Below are 18,586 nucleotides of genomic sequence, written 5' to 3'. Positions count from 1 at the left end.
CGAAGGCTTCTCTGCATGCCGGCTTCGCTGAAGGACCTTCGGTGACGTCACAGTCATGTGACCGCAGGCCCTTCACCGCTCTGTCTCGCGATATGCCGGCAGCAGGGAACCAGCCAGGAAGGAGCACTGCAGCACACGCCGGGGCCTCGGGGGTGAGTATAGCTTTATTTTATTTTATTTTTACAGTTCACACTATATAAATCCATGCCGGTTGCATGGGTTTATATAGTGTGACCTAGTTGTCAAGCACTTTCCAAGTGATGCTATCGCCTGGAAAGCGCTTGTCAATCTGCATGCGGAAACGCATGTGAATCCACATGTGAATCCGCATGTATTCTGCAGGAAAAACGCATGCACAATCTGCATGCGTTTTTTCTGCCAGGGAGATGCAGAAACGCTGCAGAAATTTTCTGCTTCATTTCTGCATCGTGGGCACATAGCCTAAAACTTGACTCAAAAAAAAAAAAAAACCTAATGGTATCAGATTATAGGATATAGTTAATACAAAGTGAATTACACATATGAGAAATAATACAAAGCAGAGATCTAAGAATAGAAGCTGTGAAATTTCATGATGAATACAGATATTTACTAAAATAGACAGATCAGGAGAAAAATAACAGATCCCATTTAACCCTGCTGTAAGGACTAACATCTTGATGAGATAATATTCTGTAAAATACTAATACTACAATCTTCAAAAAATGCATGACAGGAGCAAATGTTGATCAGCTTCCAAAAAAAAATAAAAATTTAATTACTGAAAAATACAAGCAATACTTGATAAAATCCCTTCCCACCACGGACAATCTTCATTTTTTTGTGCCTTTTTTACTTTCCAGGTGACTTAGCCATAGGGAGACTTTTTTTTGTGGGATAAGTTGTAGATTTGAACGACACCGTTCGCTTTATCATATAATGTACTGAAAACTGTTAAAAAATTAATATGCAGTGAAATTGAAAAAAAATAAAAGACACAATTCTGCCTTTTTTTTTTAGCTTTTACAGAGATCACTGTGCATTAAAAATGACGTGGCAATATGATTTTCTATGGCAGCACAATCACTGCTAAAAAAAAGTGTATTTAAATGTTTTTTTATTAATACAATTCTGGGTTACATACACTGCTAATATACTGATTTTTTATTGCTTTATTTTAGAGAAGCATTTTGACTGCAACCTTGCAATTTTGGTGTTCATGCTTTTTTCTCTTTGCATTGCTTTAAGTTTGAATTACTTAATTTTATATTTTGATGAATTGGATGTTTACAGATGCAGAAATTAAATATATGCTCATTTTTAATAAAGGGAAAAGGGGCATGATTTCACTTTTTTTCAATTGTTTTTCTCTTTTAAAGGGAACCTGTTACCAGGAAAAAACTATTAACCTGTAGATATGGTGTTCATCTGCAAATTAATAGCGTTACAAACCTGCCCAGGGCCGGCACTTACTTGAAAGCTGCTGGGAGAAAATTAACATTATTCCCCCGTCAACGTTCCGGTTTCAGTCAGGGGGCTGGCTGTAACCGCCCCCAGTACTGACTGACAACAGGCCCTAATGCAGAGCCTGTATCAGTCAGGGCTGTGGGCGCAGTTACAGCTGCTGCTCTCTATTCTCAGAGCGGTGACTGAACCCATGCCGGCACAGTCCCCGTGACTGAAACCGGAACACTGCCAGGGGGAATAAAGTGATTTTTCTCCCCGCAGCGTCTGGTTATGTGCGGGCGCCAGGCAGGTTAATAATGCTATTAACAGCATTTTTTTCTTGTGACAGGTTCTCTTCAATCCCGTTGAACTTATGATGTTTATTTGCCAAAGGGGATTTAAATCTGCATTTGTTCACTTATTCTATATACTGCAATATTCATGTACTGCAGTTCATACATAAAATGACGTTCTTCAAAAAAGGATGCCAGCCCAGCTGCCGTAACAACCCAAAGACATCTTGCAATAACATCACGGTGGGCTGATGGAAGCCATTCGATCAGGCACTGGCAACGGAGAAATTTAAATGCTTCAGTCATTTGAATGGTTAAACAGCAGTGATCTGAGCAAGCTCCGAATACTGCTTTCATAGGCAGATGCCAACCGTTTAACACGCCATTTAAAAAGAGGTTACTGCTTGACATAACACACTGAAGCCTAAATATAAAAAAAGTTTGTCAACAAGGCTTACCTTTTTCTTTACCAATGCTTCCCTTTCTTGCTCTCTCTTTTTCCATTCCTCTACAAGGACTTGCAAGTGAGCCAATTCTCTCTTTTTCAACTGTCCATGACAAATATGATAACAAAAATTAGTTTTGAATATTTTTATTGAATGAATAAAAAAGAAAGTAATACCAAGCAATATAATAATGAAAAAAAATATCACAATAAACGTCAAACATACCGAGTTACATTATGTCTCTGCAGTAAGGTCATCCTGGTTCAGAGCTGAAGAAGGATTCATTGTGCTCTAGTAACATACCTCAAGTGTGTCAAGTATCGTGAAAATGCTTGGTGGTCCAAACTTAAAAAGAGATTCTCCGAGAAGTAATCAGAAATGACCACTGTCACCTATTTCGGGCAGCAACCCATCATAAGCAAGGGTTGCAGCATGAAGAAACATTTCTCAAGACATGAGTCCGTCAGGTTGAGGAGTAGCATTAAACAAGCATCACTTATTAGCTCTGGTTTACAATTGGTTACAGACAAGAGGAAAAAAGGCGCGGTGTGCAATTCCATGCTCTGCTGTAAACTGTAATCTGCAGAGCAGGGATGCTCATGTAGGACTCGTCAACCCTGAGAAAAACACAAGAAACGACAAGAGGTGAATTTAAATAGACTTTTCTCAAATAAATGCCATTAGAAAATCAGTCGATTTCTCTCGGAGATACAACAATGCAAGTTTTAGGTGGTCTTTATCAGAGCAAGCTCAAACTTCCACCATGGATAACATCTGCAAGGAGTTTGTATGTTCTCCCTGTGTTTGTGTGGGTTTCCTCCTGGTTCTACAGTTTCTTCTCACACACCAAAGACATACTGATAAGGAATTTAGACTGTGAGCCCCATTGGGGACAGTGATAAGAATATTTGTAAAGTCCTGAGGAATATATGATGGCGCTATATAAGCAATGCATAATAAATAATAAATAAATGGAAATTTGTGCTTAGCGCTGCAGGATTTGGGGTGGACTTACCAATTCATCTGTGTTATCGAGTCGTTTGCCACTTAATTCCATGACAGAATAGATTAACCTATTTTTCTCATAAATTTGCCTAAACTGATTCATTAAAGGGAACCAAGAAAATACAATGCGATCTGCAGGCACCATGTTATAGAGAAGGAGGAATATCTGAGCAGAATGGAATATGATTTTGTGGGAAAATATTCAGTATAACCTGTGATTTATTCATTTATACCTCTGCTCTTTCTTGGAATTCCAACTGACTGACAGTTATTTCTGTTTGCACAATCATATAAAGATAGCTGTCAGCTACTGATCGCCCCGCCCTCTGGACCAAAAACCCCAGAAAGAGCAGAGCATTAAATGAAGAAAATACAAGTTATACCTAGTCTTTCTCACAACACTATACATCAATCTGCTGAGCTCCCCCTGCTTTATAACATGATGCCGGCAGATTCTACTGCATTTTCATGGTGACAGGTTCCCTTTAAGATGCGGAGTCGTTTCGGCAGTGCATTCCAATAAGCAGTGAATCAGAGAATGTGAACATTTTCCTCCTCGTCAACCAAGAGCCTAAACTTTACTTCATAATGAATGCGGTTATATATCAGACATGTTATAAGATATCCCTGCTTACTCTGCATCCCAGCTAAAAGAAGACGACATATCTGCTTCTAAGGGGTTAATCTGCAATAGGAGAAAATAGCAGTTTATAAAGAGTTAATCTGCTAAAAGTAGAACACAGTTGCTTGTGAAGGATTAATCTCAGTCTCTTGCTATATATTGTACAGAGCAAGCAGCCAGAGGGGGTCTTTTTCTTATGGACTTAAAGAGACCTTAAATACTTTAAGGGAAACCGGACAGGTGTGTCCAGCAGCTAGAACCATGGGAAGCATGAATCAGGGACAGGCTCCCTAATAGGAAATCAGATCACACAAGTGGCTGGGTGAAAAATGAGAATATAACACCTGACGCATGCAATAAAGATAGCTCACATAGTTGGAGGCCAATTCTGGTCCGAACATACGTCCATTGTTTTTCTAACCTCAAAGAAATAAAGAACTCCTACTATATTTTATCTTCCCTTTTACTTTATAACAGATTATACATAAATTATATAATGCTGGAAACCACCTATCTAAGACCGTAAAAAAAAAAAAAAAAAAAGGAAGGGAACCTGTCCTGTACGACAACACTATTAACTTGCAGTTATAGGGTTATTCTGCAGAATAATACAGTTATGAAAGTGCCCAGCCGCTGTGCTGAGAGTGCTGCATCCAGGAGAAAATTAACTTCATTTTTACCGAGAGTGGACGGCTTTCACTCAGGCAGGCGTGCCGATTTGGCTTCAGTCACTGCGCACTGTAAGCACGCCCTGGCACTTTGAGTGACAGCCAACTCAGCAGTGTATCAGAACAGAGTCGGCTGTCACTGTAAGTGCCGGGCGTGCTAATAGCCGCCAATCACAGTATAGTATATAGAGTGATGACTGAAGCTGCACCAGCACGCTTGCATGACTGAAAGCCGGCGGTTCCTTGGAAAAATAAAGTTCATTTTCTCCCAAGTGTCGCACTTTCAGTACACCGGCTGGGCACTTCTGTAACGCTATTAACCTTCAGATTAATGGCGTTAAGGGATAAGACCGGTTCCCTTTCAAGATAGATTATATGCTGATAATGAAGACAAAATTTACCTAACATGGTGCTTAAATAAGCATGGAAAAATATTTAATAACTGCAGCCATGCCAGATTAAAAGAATGTTCTAAATAGTATTTAATAAAATGCAAGTTTACATTGATACAAAGAATCTCATGAATAATACAAGGTTCCTGCCAATAATATCTATATTATTGCTAGAAATCATGATAAAAGTATGTTGGCATGTAGTCATTATTGTACGCTGTATCAGAACCCCGGATATATGGCTGAAAGGGTAGGGCTGGAAATAATTTAGACACAAAACATGAGAGGTCATGTCTAGTCCAAGAGCAATATACCGTAACTGCTGCCCTAATCAGCCACTTACATGCCTCTCTTACAAAATCATGCTTAGAAGCAAATGAAAAATTAATCTTCATATATAGTACGGTAACTAGTCTTCTTACACGGCTTTAAAAGGGATCCATTATGTTCTTATAACTATAAAAAAAAAAAAGCAAACAAAAAAAACAACAAATCAGGTAATAAGATCCCCAATGGTTCTTTGCACAATTGCTAGTGTCTCCCGCTGGTCCTCAGCTGACTTCGCACAACAGGCTTTTTCCTCCAGCTTCAGTCCTGCTGCATGCTCAGTCACTTTCCGTACCCTGCAGTAAATCATGCAGAACTGGTTTATATAAATGAGCACAGAGCAGGACTGAAGTTTGAGAAAAAAAGCCCCTTGTGCTCAGTCAGTAGAGAAGTTTTTATTTTCTCATGTAATAGTCCTGTTCCGTAGCTGAGAGAGCAGATCAGGTATGTTTGTTAATGATGCTGCTCCTCTGATTGTCGAGACAAGTCTCGAGCAGTGTTTGTACATGCTGCAACCTGTCCTGACATGTTGCAGCTTAAAATATGTGACGGTGGCCATTTTCATATTCTCGGAGAAACCCTTTTAAAAAGGCTTGGCTTTGCAACTCTGCTCCAGGCAATAACTGTGCTTTTGGCTTATGCCTTGATCGAAATGAGAAACATGCTATAGATTTGAAAAATGAAATATAGAAAGACAGGCACAAATGGATGAGTGACCACAAAACTTTATTTTTTAAAATCATTTACTAGTGAGACCTACACACTGCATACCTGACTTGTAAAAACTTCCTCCTGCATTTCCTTCCACATTTCCAGCTCGAGGGCAGCTTTGTACTCGAGGGTTTCACGTGGCTCAGAAGCATGTTTCGGAGAAGGTGACAGCTGGGGAGGATTCGGTGGTGCTGAATTCTGGAGATTTACAAAAATTAAAGAATTAATATTAAATGTGACTGACATCATAGGAAGGAAAAGAAACCTAAGTACAAAAGACTAGAGCTGTACATTTCGAACAACTAGAACGTGTTAGGCCTTCTTGACATGACATCTAAGCCTTCTGACAGATGTAAAAGTCTTGCACAACAATACCACCAACTTAGGCCACTGTACAAAAATACAACGGGACATACTGTCTATCGACTCCCAAAGTAAAAAACATAGGCCACAATTCATCAAGACTGGTGGGAACAACGCCGGTCTTGATGAGGGGTGTGTTGGAGTCAGAACCTGCTCACTGGAACCTTCAGTAGTTTAGAAATTCTTCCTTAGCCAATGTCATCAGTATGTTTTGCAACGATACGGTTGCGAAGGTCTTGAGACAGCTCGCTGGTTTTACCCATCATGAGATGTTTCTTCTGTGGTAATGAGACACCTTTTAATAGGCAATCCGATGAACCGGCTGATATTTTTCACTAAGCAGCAGGATTGTTTTCTAATTACTGATAGATTTCAGCTAGTGTCATAACTTTCCATGGTTTTTTGAACCTCTTTCTTCATGTATTCAATATTTTTTTCCCTGAGTCATTTCTCATTATTACACATAACTGAATTCATGGACATCTATGGTTTGATTTCTTTGCCTGTGTGGATTGGATGGGTTGTTACAGACATCAGGTGAGAATTTCATGTCAATAGTGCCTTTAGAAATATATTTACTAAGAAAATTGGTGATGTGCTCAATACTTATTTCAACCTCTGTATGTACGGTCGTCGGATAAAAATGAATAAAAAAAATACCTGAAAGGACTCGGACACAACAACTTCTCGTTCTTTCACCAGTCCAAAGTCCTCTAATATGATAGCGTATGAGAGATCAGCCACTTTGCTTTCAGATCTGAAAAGATTATTTGCAAATACTCATTATAGTATTCAGAACAATGTAAGAAAAAGAATAATATTACTTTATACATCTTTTTTTTTAAACACATTGTTTTATTAACTGGAGTAGATATGGTAAGTCCTAGATAGAAGCTGCCCAGGAGAGAGCAGAGTTAGAAACTCAGGAGGCTTAGAAACTAATGGAGAAACTCAGGAGAGTTAGAAATTAATGAAGAAATTAAGTTTTCAGACTGACACTTAGTGAAATAATTTTTACTTATGTGAGTGGTTTACTTTAGTTAATTAAAAGGAATTATGTCAAGAGGTGCATATCAGTCATTAAAGTTTTATCATGAAAGAAAATTACAGGATAGGTGATAACTTGCTGATGGCTGGGTGTCCCACCGACGTGGCTCTCATTAAGGGTACAGTCACACTATCAGTATCTGTAAGCCAAAACCAGAAGTGGGTCAATAATGCAGAATTGGTGCAAGTGTTTCCATTATACTTTTTCTCTGATTGTTCCTCACCTGGTTTTGACTTACATATACTGATGTAAAATACTGACCAAATACTGATAGTGTGACCGTAGCCTAATCCTTACAATAGGGCACAAAGGTGTCAAATTCGAGTGGAGCAATGCTCCATTCAACATGTGCATTACCGCCCAATTCATTGTCTATGGGACTGCAGGAGATAGCTATGTGTTGCACCTCGCTCTCTCCAAACCATAGACAATGAATGGAGTGGTGGTGCACATGAAAGTCCACCGATCAATGGAAACGGAGCACTCCAAAGACCAGTTCTTGGGATTGGTGAAGGAGAAGACTCAACCATTTTCCGTGGGTAGGTGATAACTTGCTATTATGATGTGATATGTGCCTATAAACAGTTTGGTGGGAGGGGTGGTAATCTGGCTGACACATTCACTTATATATATATATATAGATAGATAGATAGATAGATAGATAGATAGATAGATAGATAGATAGATAGATAGATAGATAGATAGATAGAGAGAGAGAAAAAAAGAAACACCCTGAAATGTGACAGGGTGAGGGTTAAAACAAGGAGAAAAGTTTCAGTATCACCTCTCAAAGTTACTGGCGGCTGTATTGGGGTTGGGGGGCGTTTAGGACAGAAACAGGCAGTAATCCTTAAATCTATAAAATTTGGTTCTTAACTATGGTAAATAATGATGTAGGACAATTCATTTTCCCATAACACAGCATGGTGCGGTGTAGCCCAACTTTGTTTAATGGAGTTTTATTTCTTTGATTTTGTGCTGCAAAAAGCATTATAAAAAAAATGGTTACAAAATCTCTTTTTTTTGTTCAGAAATAAAATATGTCAGTATATAAATGCAACAATGAAAAGAAGCCCATATTCACATCTGCGTTGAGATTTCTCTTATAAATGTACACCTTAATAGTGTTGCATCAGGCATGAGGGCTCGTTCAGACATCCGTTTTTGGCGTACAGGTGCTATCCTAGGTTTTTCCCAGACAGCACTTGTACCTATGAATGTGAATGGAGCAATATACATGTCCATGATTATTTGCAGACAAGTGTTCTGCGCAAAATCGCAGCAACATGTGCGATACTGATCCAAATATGACGGCTCTCTGAGTGTTTCATGCACTGTTAGGAGAAGGTGAAGAATTTTTTTTTTTCTTCCCATACAAGAAAAACTGATGAAAATGAGACCAAATTCTGATGAAACTCAGATCACACTCTAATGAAAATCGGATGAAGCTCGGTCAGTTTTTCTTGTACGTGGAAAAAAATGATGTCTAAAAGAGCCCTAAGACAGATGCCAGCAGTGCCCGGGCACCAGACTGACTTACAGAAGGGTCTATCAGGCTTCATCTCTGTGCCTATCATGCAGAATACATTGCAGCGGCTGTCTGTGCGGTGTACGGCAGAAACTTTTTGGTAAAGTAAAAATAATAGTGACACCCTAACTAATGATGTTTAGATCAACAAGAATATACATATTGAAGTACAAGATCAAGGCGTTATCTTGTCTATGCTGACATTTTAGGAGCGCTCTTATCTTACAGAAGGGCAAGATTTAAACAAAAAATTAATACAAGGTCTGCATGATCCACAATGATTCCTTTTCAGACAGTGCCATCTATTGGTTTGAATGTTCATTATTTTATTTATTAAAATTTTTATTTATTTTACTCACACAGCACCACTGATTTCACAGCACTTTTCAGACATCATCATCAGCACTGTCCCCATTGGAGCTCACAATCTAGATTCAGTACGTCTTTGGAGTGTGGGAGGAAACCCAGGCAAACACGGTAAGAATTTTGTCCTTGGTGGGATTTTAACTCAGGACCCCGATGCTGCAAGGCTGCAGTGCTAACCACTGAGCCACCGTGCTGCCCACTTTAGTGCTTTGATCACACTTGCATGGTTTTTTTTTTGGGCACAAAATAGCATAGAAATTACTTAATATTGGGATACTGGAAAATTATTTTAAATTGTGCCCGAACCTCTGGATGGTGGGATCCCGACATGAAAAGCGGGATCCCATAATGCTGCTGACAATTTTCCGCCAGAAGCTTTTAAGCAACATGGTTGTTGAGTGCCATTGCAGATAGGGGCACACTGATAGCCCCCGCAGACTCCATCTTGACCCTGCTTGCTACATTATGTTAAATAGTAAAAAAAAAACAAAAAAAAAACACACACATTCAACATTAAAGTATTGTAGCATATACTGAAAGTGATCAAACAATTGCAGGTTAAAGGGGTAATCCGGGGAGATAAAAAAAAATTCTAATGGCCCAGCCTTTATAAACAATTAAGATAACATGAACAGTCCTGTTTGCAACCCTCTTGAGTATCTGTAGTTCTGTGTGACAATGGAGCTGCTCCTCACTGCTTCCCCCTCCCTTATGCGATGGTACCTCACAGATCAGGAGGCGTGGCCTGCCCCCCTTATACCCGGCTTCTAGTAGCAGCAGCCAGCCCCCTGATAATGTCTCCTTGTCTGCAGTCTGAGGTGAAGGGGCGTGGCCTGCCCCCTACTAGTAGCCCTGCAGACAAGGAGACATTATCTGGGAGCTGGCTGCTGCTACTAGAAGCATTCCACAACACCTGATCTGTGACGTAACATCCCATAAGAGAGGGGGAGCAGTGAGGAGCAGCTCCAGTGTCGGAATTCCAGGTACTTAGAGAGTTACAAACAGCACTGTTCATGTTATCTTTATTGTTTATGAAGGCTGAGCCATTAGAATCATTTTTTATCTCCTCGGAGTACCCCTTTAAGGTCAATTGGCAAAGAAAAGTAAAAGTAATTTTGGAAAGTTTTTAAAATCTATATATTTCAAAATCACCCACTTCCCAAAACAAAAATAAAAAAAAAGAATAGCCAAAATTGGGTATTGCTGCATTGGTAGGGTTACACAGCAACATGTATCGAGTAACAGCAATTCTCTGAATGAAAAGTAGTGCGACAAAAATATTTGTGCAACTTGTCTGTAACTTGCTGTTGTGCGACTATTTTAAAGCTGTCATTTAGCTATATATTAAGGAAAAAAAGACAGCAAAAATGCAATTTGAACTGGCGTCTATGGCAAGTGTGTTGTGAGTTGCAATCAGTAACAACAAGAATCCCAAATTTTTGGAAACATTTGCGAATGTAGTGTCTATAATACAGGTTGCAACATGACACTATGAGAAATCATTACATCTAATTTTGCAAAGTTTCCAATGACACATGTTGCTGTGTAGCCCCAGCCAAAAATATGATCAAAATATTACATTTAAACCACACAATAAACATCTTTTTAGACTTACCACATCTCTAACCCAAAAAAGCAGTTAAAAAAAAATATTATATATCAAAATGTAGTGTGTACCCCAAAAATGGCGTCAATAAACAGGAAAGCTCGATATGCAAAAAACAAGCTCATTTTGATGGCACAATAATAGAAAAGTTATAAGTCTCCAAAAATGGCAATAGAATTTTATTGTTCTTTTACAAAGTTGTGAATACTTCTAAATCACTTTCGCTAAAATCTCCCCCCAAAAAACTATATAAGCTAAGGATGGCGGTCATCACACCGCCCAGAAGAATCATGTTGCCAGGTCATTTTTACTCTACATTGAACGATCTAAAAATTATATGGTAAAATTAATAGTGTTATACAAAACTACAACTTGTCCCACACAAATAAAAAATTTTGGCTGTAAGAAAAATTGGAGGAAAAAAGTGAGGGTGCAGGAACAAAAATTGGCTTAGTCAGGCAGAGGTTAAAACTAGTCTGGTCATCGCCCCTTTTAGAGGATACTTTTTAAAACTGTCAAAGAAGGAGTGAAACGTGATTGATGCATATGGTGGGGTTGTCCCATACGCTACATTTGGATGCAATCTGCAATCTGCCAGAATTCCAGGGCATTTTGCTTGGCAAATCTATCGTTAAAGGGGTATTCCCATCTCCAAGATTTTTTATTACACCTACTACATATTGAGAGAGGATTTTAGAGATGGGAATACCCCTTTAAGTTTAAAAAAAAAAAAAGAAAGAAAGAAACAAATTCCAGCACTGAACACACTCATTCTATAGCAATGTGAATAAAAAAGGTAAGAAAAAGAATTCGGACATTGCCTAAGTTCTTTGTTTATGGTCCTGTCTTACCCCTGTATAGACAGAACAGGAGCCTTCTCATTAAAAATCTGTCTCCAGCAATTGTCTCCATTCGGTCCTAAGAACCGCGTCTTTTCGGTAGTTAACACATTTGATAAGTGAACTCTCGTTACTCCGATGAGAAGATCCTTTGCAGATTTATCCTTGTGCCACACTTCAACAAGCAGCGGCATCCTAGAAAAGATCATGGTGTTAGGTTCTCAAGATCTGTACAATAAAATGGATTATGTGAGATTAGCTATATCCTATACAGAGAGCAGCAGTAAGGACGGACACAGAGCGAAACTGCCCTCTAGTGGTCAGGGGGAAGAATGAATACCAGATTAAAAGCGGTATTAAATCTTTTTATAGATCATTTAGCTTAACCTAAATTTGTAAATAGCGGTACACTGCAGGAAAAAAAAAATAAAAAAAAATAACAAATTAAGTTCTATTAAATTCAGACAGTCATGATGTAACTTTAAACAAGTAAATTCAAGATTATAGAAATTTGAAGGGAATATCAGTGTGATCCACCCCCAAACCTACTTGTACGGGTGTATAGGGCATTGAAAAAACATAAGGAAATTGTACATTTACTTATACAATTTGTTGCAGAATTAATGGAAAGGAAGTAAAAAATAAAAACAATGTTTTCTTCCTTATGCAAATGAGGCTGCAGTGCTCTTGGGCATGCCAGAGCACTTCCCGAACCTCAGCGTCCCGGGTTCTGTGCCTCACGTGCCAACTTCTTCTGATTGATTGACTTTTTTCCTCCAAAATTTTGGAGGAAAGTGGGGGGGGTGCGACTTATAGTTCGAATACACTATATTATACTGTTGCTGTGGGTGATGGTGGATGTGGGGGGAGCGGCAGTGGAGGAATAGCGGGGCACAGGAGGCAGCAGCTGCCTGCAGCAGCCAACACTGTGCCGCTGCTAAAGAAAATGAATATGGGCGTGTGGAGCACTGAATATTCATTCTCCTTAATAGCGGTAACACAGTGTCACCAGCAGCCACAGGCTCCTGCAGCGGCTGGGCAGTCACATGTGCCCACTATTAAAGGGAATGAATATGCACTACTCTCCACTCTCATAGGAGTGGGGAGTAGTGAATATTCATGCTCTTTAATAGCGGGCACACGCGATTGCCCAGGCACAGCAAGAGCTGTGGAGGCTACAGTGTGGAGAATGAATAGTCCCTACTCTCCACGCCCATAGTCCCAGTGTGGGGAACATTGACTATTCCAGCAGCTCACCTCACCATGTGAGGGAGCATGGCAGTGACGGAGGGGGGGGGGGGGGGGGGGTTGGACCATGCATACCAGGATGAGGGATGGGGGGGGGGGGGGCGCACCATGCATACCAGGATGAGGGGTGCAATGCATACCAGGATGGAGGGTGAGGGGTGCCATGCATACCAGGATGGCGGGTGAGGGGTGCCATGCATACCAGGATGGCGGGTGAGGGGTGCCATGCATACCAGGATGGAGGGTGAGGGGTGCCATGCATACCAGGATGGGGGGTGAGGGGTGCCATGCATACCAGGATGGGGGGTGAGGGGTGCCATGCATACCAGGATGGGGGGGGTAAGGGGTGCCATGCATACCAGGATGGGGGGGGTAAGGGGGTCACGTATAACAGGAAAATAGGGCCATATATATATATATATCAGGATGGGGCATATTAGTACAGAATTGGGGGACATTACCCCTATAACAGTGTCAGCAGCACATCCTCTCCCCCATAATAGTGCATCATGACCACATTTTTTGCTTCAATTTTTTTCTATTTTCCTCCTATAAAACCTAGGTGCGTCTTGTGGTCTGAAAATTACGGTACATTGCCAGATAATCGCCAACAAAAAATGTTAAAAAAAATATTATTATTCTGATGGGCAGATCTGGATGGATATTGCTCTCCCTGACCCAAACTGACCTTCTGGCTGATCTATTCTAAAGCAAAGTTGAACATATGCTATTCCCATCTTCTATGGAAACTACTTTTGAGCGAATTTGTACTGTTTTCATTTGCATTAGAAACAAAACCACATTCAATAAGTTTATTGACCCTTTAGATGCTTCACATGAATTAGATCAATGTGGAAGAAAAAAAAAAAAGAAAATTTTACTTTTTCCCGCAAAATGTTGCTGGAGCTAAAAATATTTTTGTGAGAAAAAGAAAAATGTTAATTTTTTCCTTCCACATTGCTTTAAATCCTGTGAAGCACCTAAAGGGTTAATAAACTGCTTATATATGCTTTTGAGCACTTTGCGGGGTGCAGTTTTTAAAATTGTGTCACTTTTGGGTATTTTCTGTCATAAAGACCCCTCAAAGTCACTTCAAATGTGATGTGGGCCCTAAAAAAATTGTTTTTGTTGTTAAATTTTGTTGGAAAAATTTGAATTTGCTGATCAACTTTTAACCCTTCTAACTTCCCCCCAAAAAATTAAAGCCAAATCCATCAACACCTTTTTTGTCTTCTTTATCATCATCTAATTCTAAATTTTTAGCAGTTACTACATTCATAAGAAACCAGAATTGTAATTCTTATCCAAACCAGTTGTTAAGTGCTCTGGGTGTGAAAGCATTTCCCAAATCTTTGTTTCCTCGCCCAGCATCTTTAACTTGATTTCCTTGCCTAGCGCCTGATGCCAACATAGAGCTAGCTCTCAGAGACTGGTGCTGGGCGGGGAAAGACCTTGACGAGGCAGAGGTTTGCGAAGTGCTCTGCCACGTCCAGAGCACTTTACACCACATTTGCAAATAAATTAAAGCCAGAGATGCAGCCACACACAGAAGCTATAAAAGGTGTCAATGGCCTGTGTTGCTCATATACAGTATGTATGGAGGGGCGCGGGGGGAAATCATACTGACAGATTCCCTTTTTATGTTTTTTTCTTTCCTATCTGGGTAGAGAAGGCTACCAATCTTTTCCATTCTGCTCACTAAACACAATGCATACCTGATAGCAGCAATAATATATAAAGGAAGAGACAAGTGTTATTACACTGCACTGTATTGGTAACCAATATGGATTAGGGCTGACAAGTGGAGCGGCTCCATACCTTATGAATGTTTCCTGAAGTTTATGAGGCATAGCTGCAAAATCAAAGGTGCAATAAGACTGTGGGAGCAACACTTCCATATTCCTTCGTATTTCCACTGGAGGGTTAGTCATAATGGGGGCTGCACTGCCAAAGAATGAGTAAGTGTACCTGAAGCAGAGAAAGAAAAGAAGTGCAGCTCAGCCTCTGATTGCTCAGCAGGTTTATTCCACCTCCACACTACACAAATTGGGAACTAGTGATAGACTGACTGCAGTCTCTGACTGCAGAGACTGACAGAGATAAATGGTCATTTAACCAAAAGTTCTCCCCAGAGTTCTTCTGTTCCCACATGTCTGCCATGAGGCTGGATCTGCTCGGCAGTCAGGTGCAATGATGAAAATCCCATGACGTTGCCAAGTGAATATAAAGTTTGTTCTCAAACTATAGACAAGAGGGACAAGCGAAAGCAATTTACCAGTGTGAAGGATATCCAATACACGGGGGATTACTCTAAATTAAGTGCTTGGTAACCCAACATTACCCCGAGCCAAAAGAACAAATGCCAAACCTTAGCATACAGTTTATAGGAAATCCAACATCTAGATTACTAATGCTTCTCAAGTCGATGGAGAGGCAGAAGTGGTGTGCGGCAGGGGGCACTGCGATCTTCAGCCCAGAGACAGACTCTGAGAGACTCTTCACAGCCTCCACAGAACCTTGTGGAGCAGATGGCGGTGACTGGGCCACTGTGGTAGACAACAGACAAGACTGTCATTTGAAGAGCATGATAAAGGTGTGCTCAAGCTGAATTAAAAAATAATAACTTAATAAACTAGAGATGATCAAATCTGCTCAGATTCAAATTTGCCAAATTGCGCGGATTTTCAAGGGAAATTCAATTTGCAACGATGTTATTTGATATGAATTGAATGTTCCTTTGTATGCTCGTGTTGTGGCTTACAGCTCAACTAGGCCTCTGACGTCACTCGGGTGACGCTCGTTGCAACGCCATGGTGTGAGCTGTGACAACGCGTTGCGCAGTGATGTCAGAGGCCTAGTCCATCCACAAGCCAAGAGGCTGACCAGGATGCGCGGCAGGTAAAGGTGAGAAGTAAAAGCACAAAGGGCTGGATGGAAGATTTCGGGGGTGGCGGGATAGGTGAGACATGAGGTAAGTATTTTTTTAAGTTTGTTTGCCCTCCCCGGTTCAATAAAATGGCATAGTGGCCGTAGCTTGCGGCCATTTTGCTAAATTTACAAAAAAAAAAAAATTATATTCTGAAAATTTTAATTTTTGTAAAACTTGAGGAGAATTCAATTCCGTTCGATTAAATTTGCTAATCTCTGTCTCACTAGCAGCTCAGCTCATGGCATCTCCTTGTCTGGCTTGGCTTTGGCACAGAAGAGAAATTCATGCTCCTTCTCTCTGTGCCAGTGAGTTGTCCTCAAGGGGCTGGCTGTCAGGTTCATTTCAATAGCTAAGCCAGTGTCCATCTCTGTGATGACTGATACAGAAGAGAGTGTCTGACAGCCAGCAACTAACACACAGAGGGGAAAGGGGGCTCTCCTCTAGATCACAGCCAGTGGATGTGCTGGGACGGAGCTGCTACTGGGACATTTGTGCAGATTACATTAGCAAATCATCAATTTGCAGTAAGTTCACTTTTCCACATTTTTTATTCCACTGGGACATCCCATTATATAAATGGTCAATTAAGAAAAGGCGATTATATACAGAAACAAGATTTGTCTTAGAAAGACGTCTCCATGAGCCATGTTAGATCATTTATATGTCACAAAGTGGCTTCCTCAATCAATATCCTCCCCCATAAGCCAGAACAGAGAGATGTTCAAGGGACTCCTATTACATGGATGGTCATTTTAATACATTTGGCAGGCCTCAGGTAACTGAGGGGGGGAATCAACAGACCAGGAGCCATACCAGTGACTATCAATTGATCACTATAGCAGCTTAGACAAATATGACAAGTTTCTTAATAACTTGTACAAGACCACCGAGTACATACTCTTAAGTAATGGCCGTGTTTAGAAAGGAGTATTCATTTACTCTCTCTGTTTTACTCAGTGTGGATGCCAGTGAGGATATTTCTCCATCAGAAGCACAGTAGTCAATCTTCAGCGGTAAGGATCTAAATCAGAGCCATTACCTGGTAGGCGCCGTTCAGATGCTCCATCAGCAGCACAGTCAGATTGTGGATAGGAGCTTGCGGCCTCTGCTGGCACAGATTTTATGCTTTCTACGTCACTCTCTGTGGCATCATCTTTGGTAGGTGGAGAACCATTGTACATAGGTGGTTTAGGTAGTACGCCATTTGCATTTTCGGTAGGATTTTTAGGTGGTGTAGATGGCTCTGTCTCGGTTAGAACATTTGCACTGCGTTCTTTCAGGTGAAGTGAAGCCTGTAAAGAAAAAATAATTAGTTAGATTTTTCAATGCATGATTAATGATGTGTTACTAAAAGGTGAAAAGGCGGGCATCTAACCTGTAGGACAGCCTCTTTGTACAGGGAAACAGACACTCCAATTGTAGGGGAGCGATCTGCCGGCAGCGAGGGTATAGTCTGTTTGGCTCTATTAGGAGGAGTAAGGACAAATGCACCTTCGACAACCACTGGATGATGCTCCATTTCTGTACTTGCCTTCTTCAGCAATCCAGTTAAAGGAATATCTGTGCTGCCGAGAGACTGATCACCACAACACAGATGGATCTTTGAAGACATTAAAAAAAAATGAATTTTGCTATAGAAAAGCTGGTTATGTGCAACATCTGAAGTTTTTTACATAAGTTGAAATGCCAAGATTTCATGCAACAGTTTGATTGACATATACAGTGGTCTAACCGGCTTTTACAGCTGATGAGTCAGCAGTCTTCACAATACAAGCGGCACGCATTACCATATAGTTGTCTTAGACTGGCGTATTTACTTTGAAAAACCATGTCAGAATGGCTGAATAATCCTGATATTAAGAGGAGTATTTAATGAGTCCTGCTATAGAATAAAATAGCTCCTAAGTCCAAATGTATTCAGTCACCAGCCTGACAGCTGCAGCTTGTACTGAGCAGTGTAAGATCTCATCAGTACAATGGTAAGGGACACTGATGAGCTGTGGCTGGAGATAGGGACATAATGATCGCGGTCACAGAGGGTGCAACCGCGACCGTATGGGAAGGGGACCCGCCGACAGCAGCAGCTATTTCAGCTGGATGTGAGTCCGATGACGCTGAAATGTATTGCAGCGCAGAGAGCTACCGGGTCCCTACACTGCAATATACGCCTCCGGCCAATCAGAGGCCAACAGCTGACGTTGGCAGGCGGCGCATGGCAGTGATATCAAACGTTGCCCATAGCAGGCATGCCAATGTCAGCTGTTGGCTTCAAGGTCGGCTGTAGAAGAGAAGGCCGCGTGTCGTAGGAGCGGGAAAAGGAGAGTAGAGGTTTTTGTTTTTTTTAATGCATTAGAGAACAGCGACATATATACCAGAATGGGGGGGGGAGGGCATATATACAAGGAAAGAACCCGTGATGGGAAGCATATATACCAGGATGGGGGACACGCGTACCTGGAAGGGGGCCAGGATGGAGGGACACATGTACCTGGAAGGGGCCATTGATAGGGGACATATATACCATGAAAGAACCCAGGATGGGGGGGGGGAATATATACCAGAATGAGGAACATACATACTAGGAAGGGGCTCAAAATGGGGGACATATATAGCAGGATGGGGAACAGGTATGCCAGGAAGGAGCCCAGGATGAGGGGCATATACTCCTGTAAGAAGCCCAGGGTGGGGGACATTACTACATAATAAGTGGGTGGGGGCAAATATATTAATAAAAATGTTAGATAAAAAAAAATAAAAAAAATTGCTGTAA

General features: G+C 40.8%; 1 protein-coding gene across 1 annotated transcript in view; it reads right to left on the bottom strand.

Moving 5' to 3' along the window:
- The window catches only part of CEP120 (centrosomal protein 120), a 104,769-nt gene that overhangs the window by 65,650 nt on the left and 20,533 nt on the right, over positions 1–18,586 (bottom strand). The window contains exons 7-14 of the mRNA XM_073676815.1: positions 17,192–17,416; positions 16,856–17,108; positions 15,256–15,433; positions 14,706–14,855; positions 11,652–11,834; positions 6,913–7,009; positions 5,950–6,087; positions 2,177–2,266 (exon numbers count right to left, since the gene is read on the bottom strand). Of these exons, the coding sequence (XP_073532916.1) occupies positions 2,177–2,266; positions 5,950–6,087; positions 6,913–7,009; positions 11,652–11,834; positions 14,706–14,855; positions 15,256–15,433; positions 16,856–17,108; positions 17,192–17,416 (1,314 nt within the window). The remainder of the gene's footprint in view (positions 1–2,176; positions 2,267–5,949; positions 6,088–6,912; positions 7,010–11,651; positions 11,835–14,705; positions 14,856–15,255; positions 15,434–16,855; positions 17,109–17,191; positions 17,417–18,586) is intronic.

Source organism: Phyllobates terribilis, unplaced genomic scaffold, assembly GCF_046119375.1.
Source record: "Phyllobates terribilis strain yellow unplaced genomic scaffold, ASM4611937v1 Scaffold_1__5_contigs__length_1240528914, whole genome shotgun sequence".
Lineage (NCBI taxonomy): Eukaryota > Metazoa > Chordata > Amphibia > Anura > Dendrobatidae > Phyllobates > Phyllobates terribilis.
This window is presented reverse-complemented; position numbering and strand designations above follow the sequence as displayed.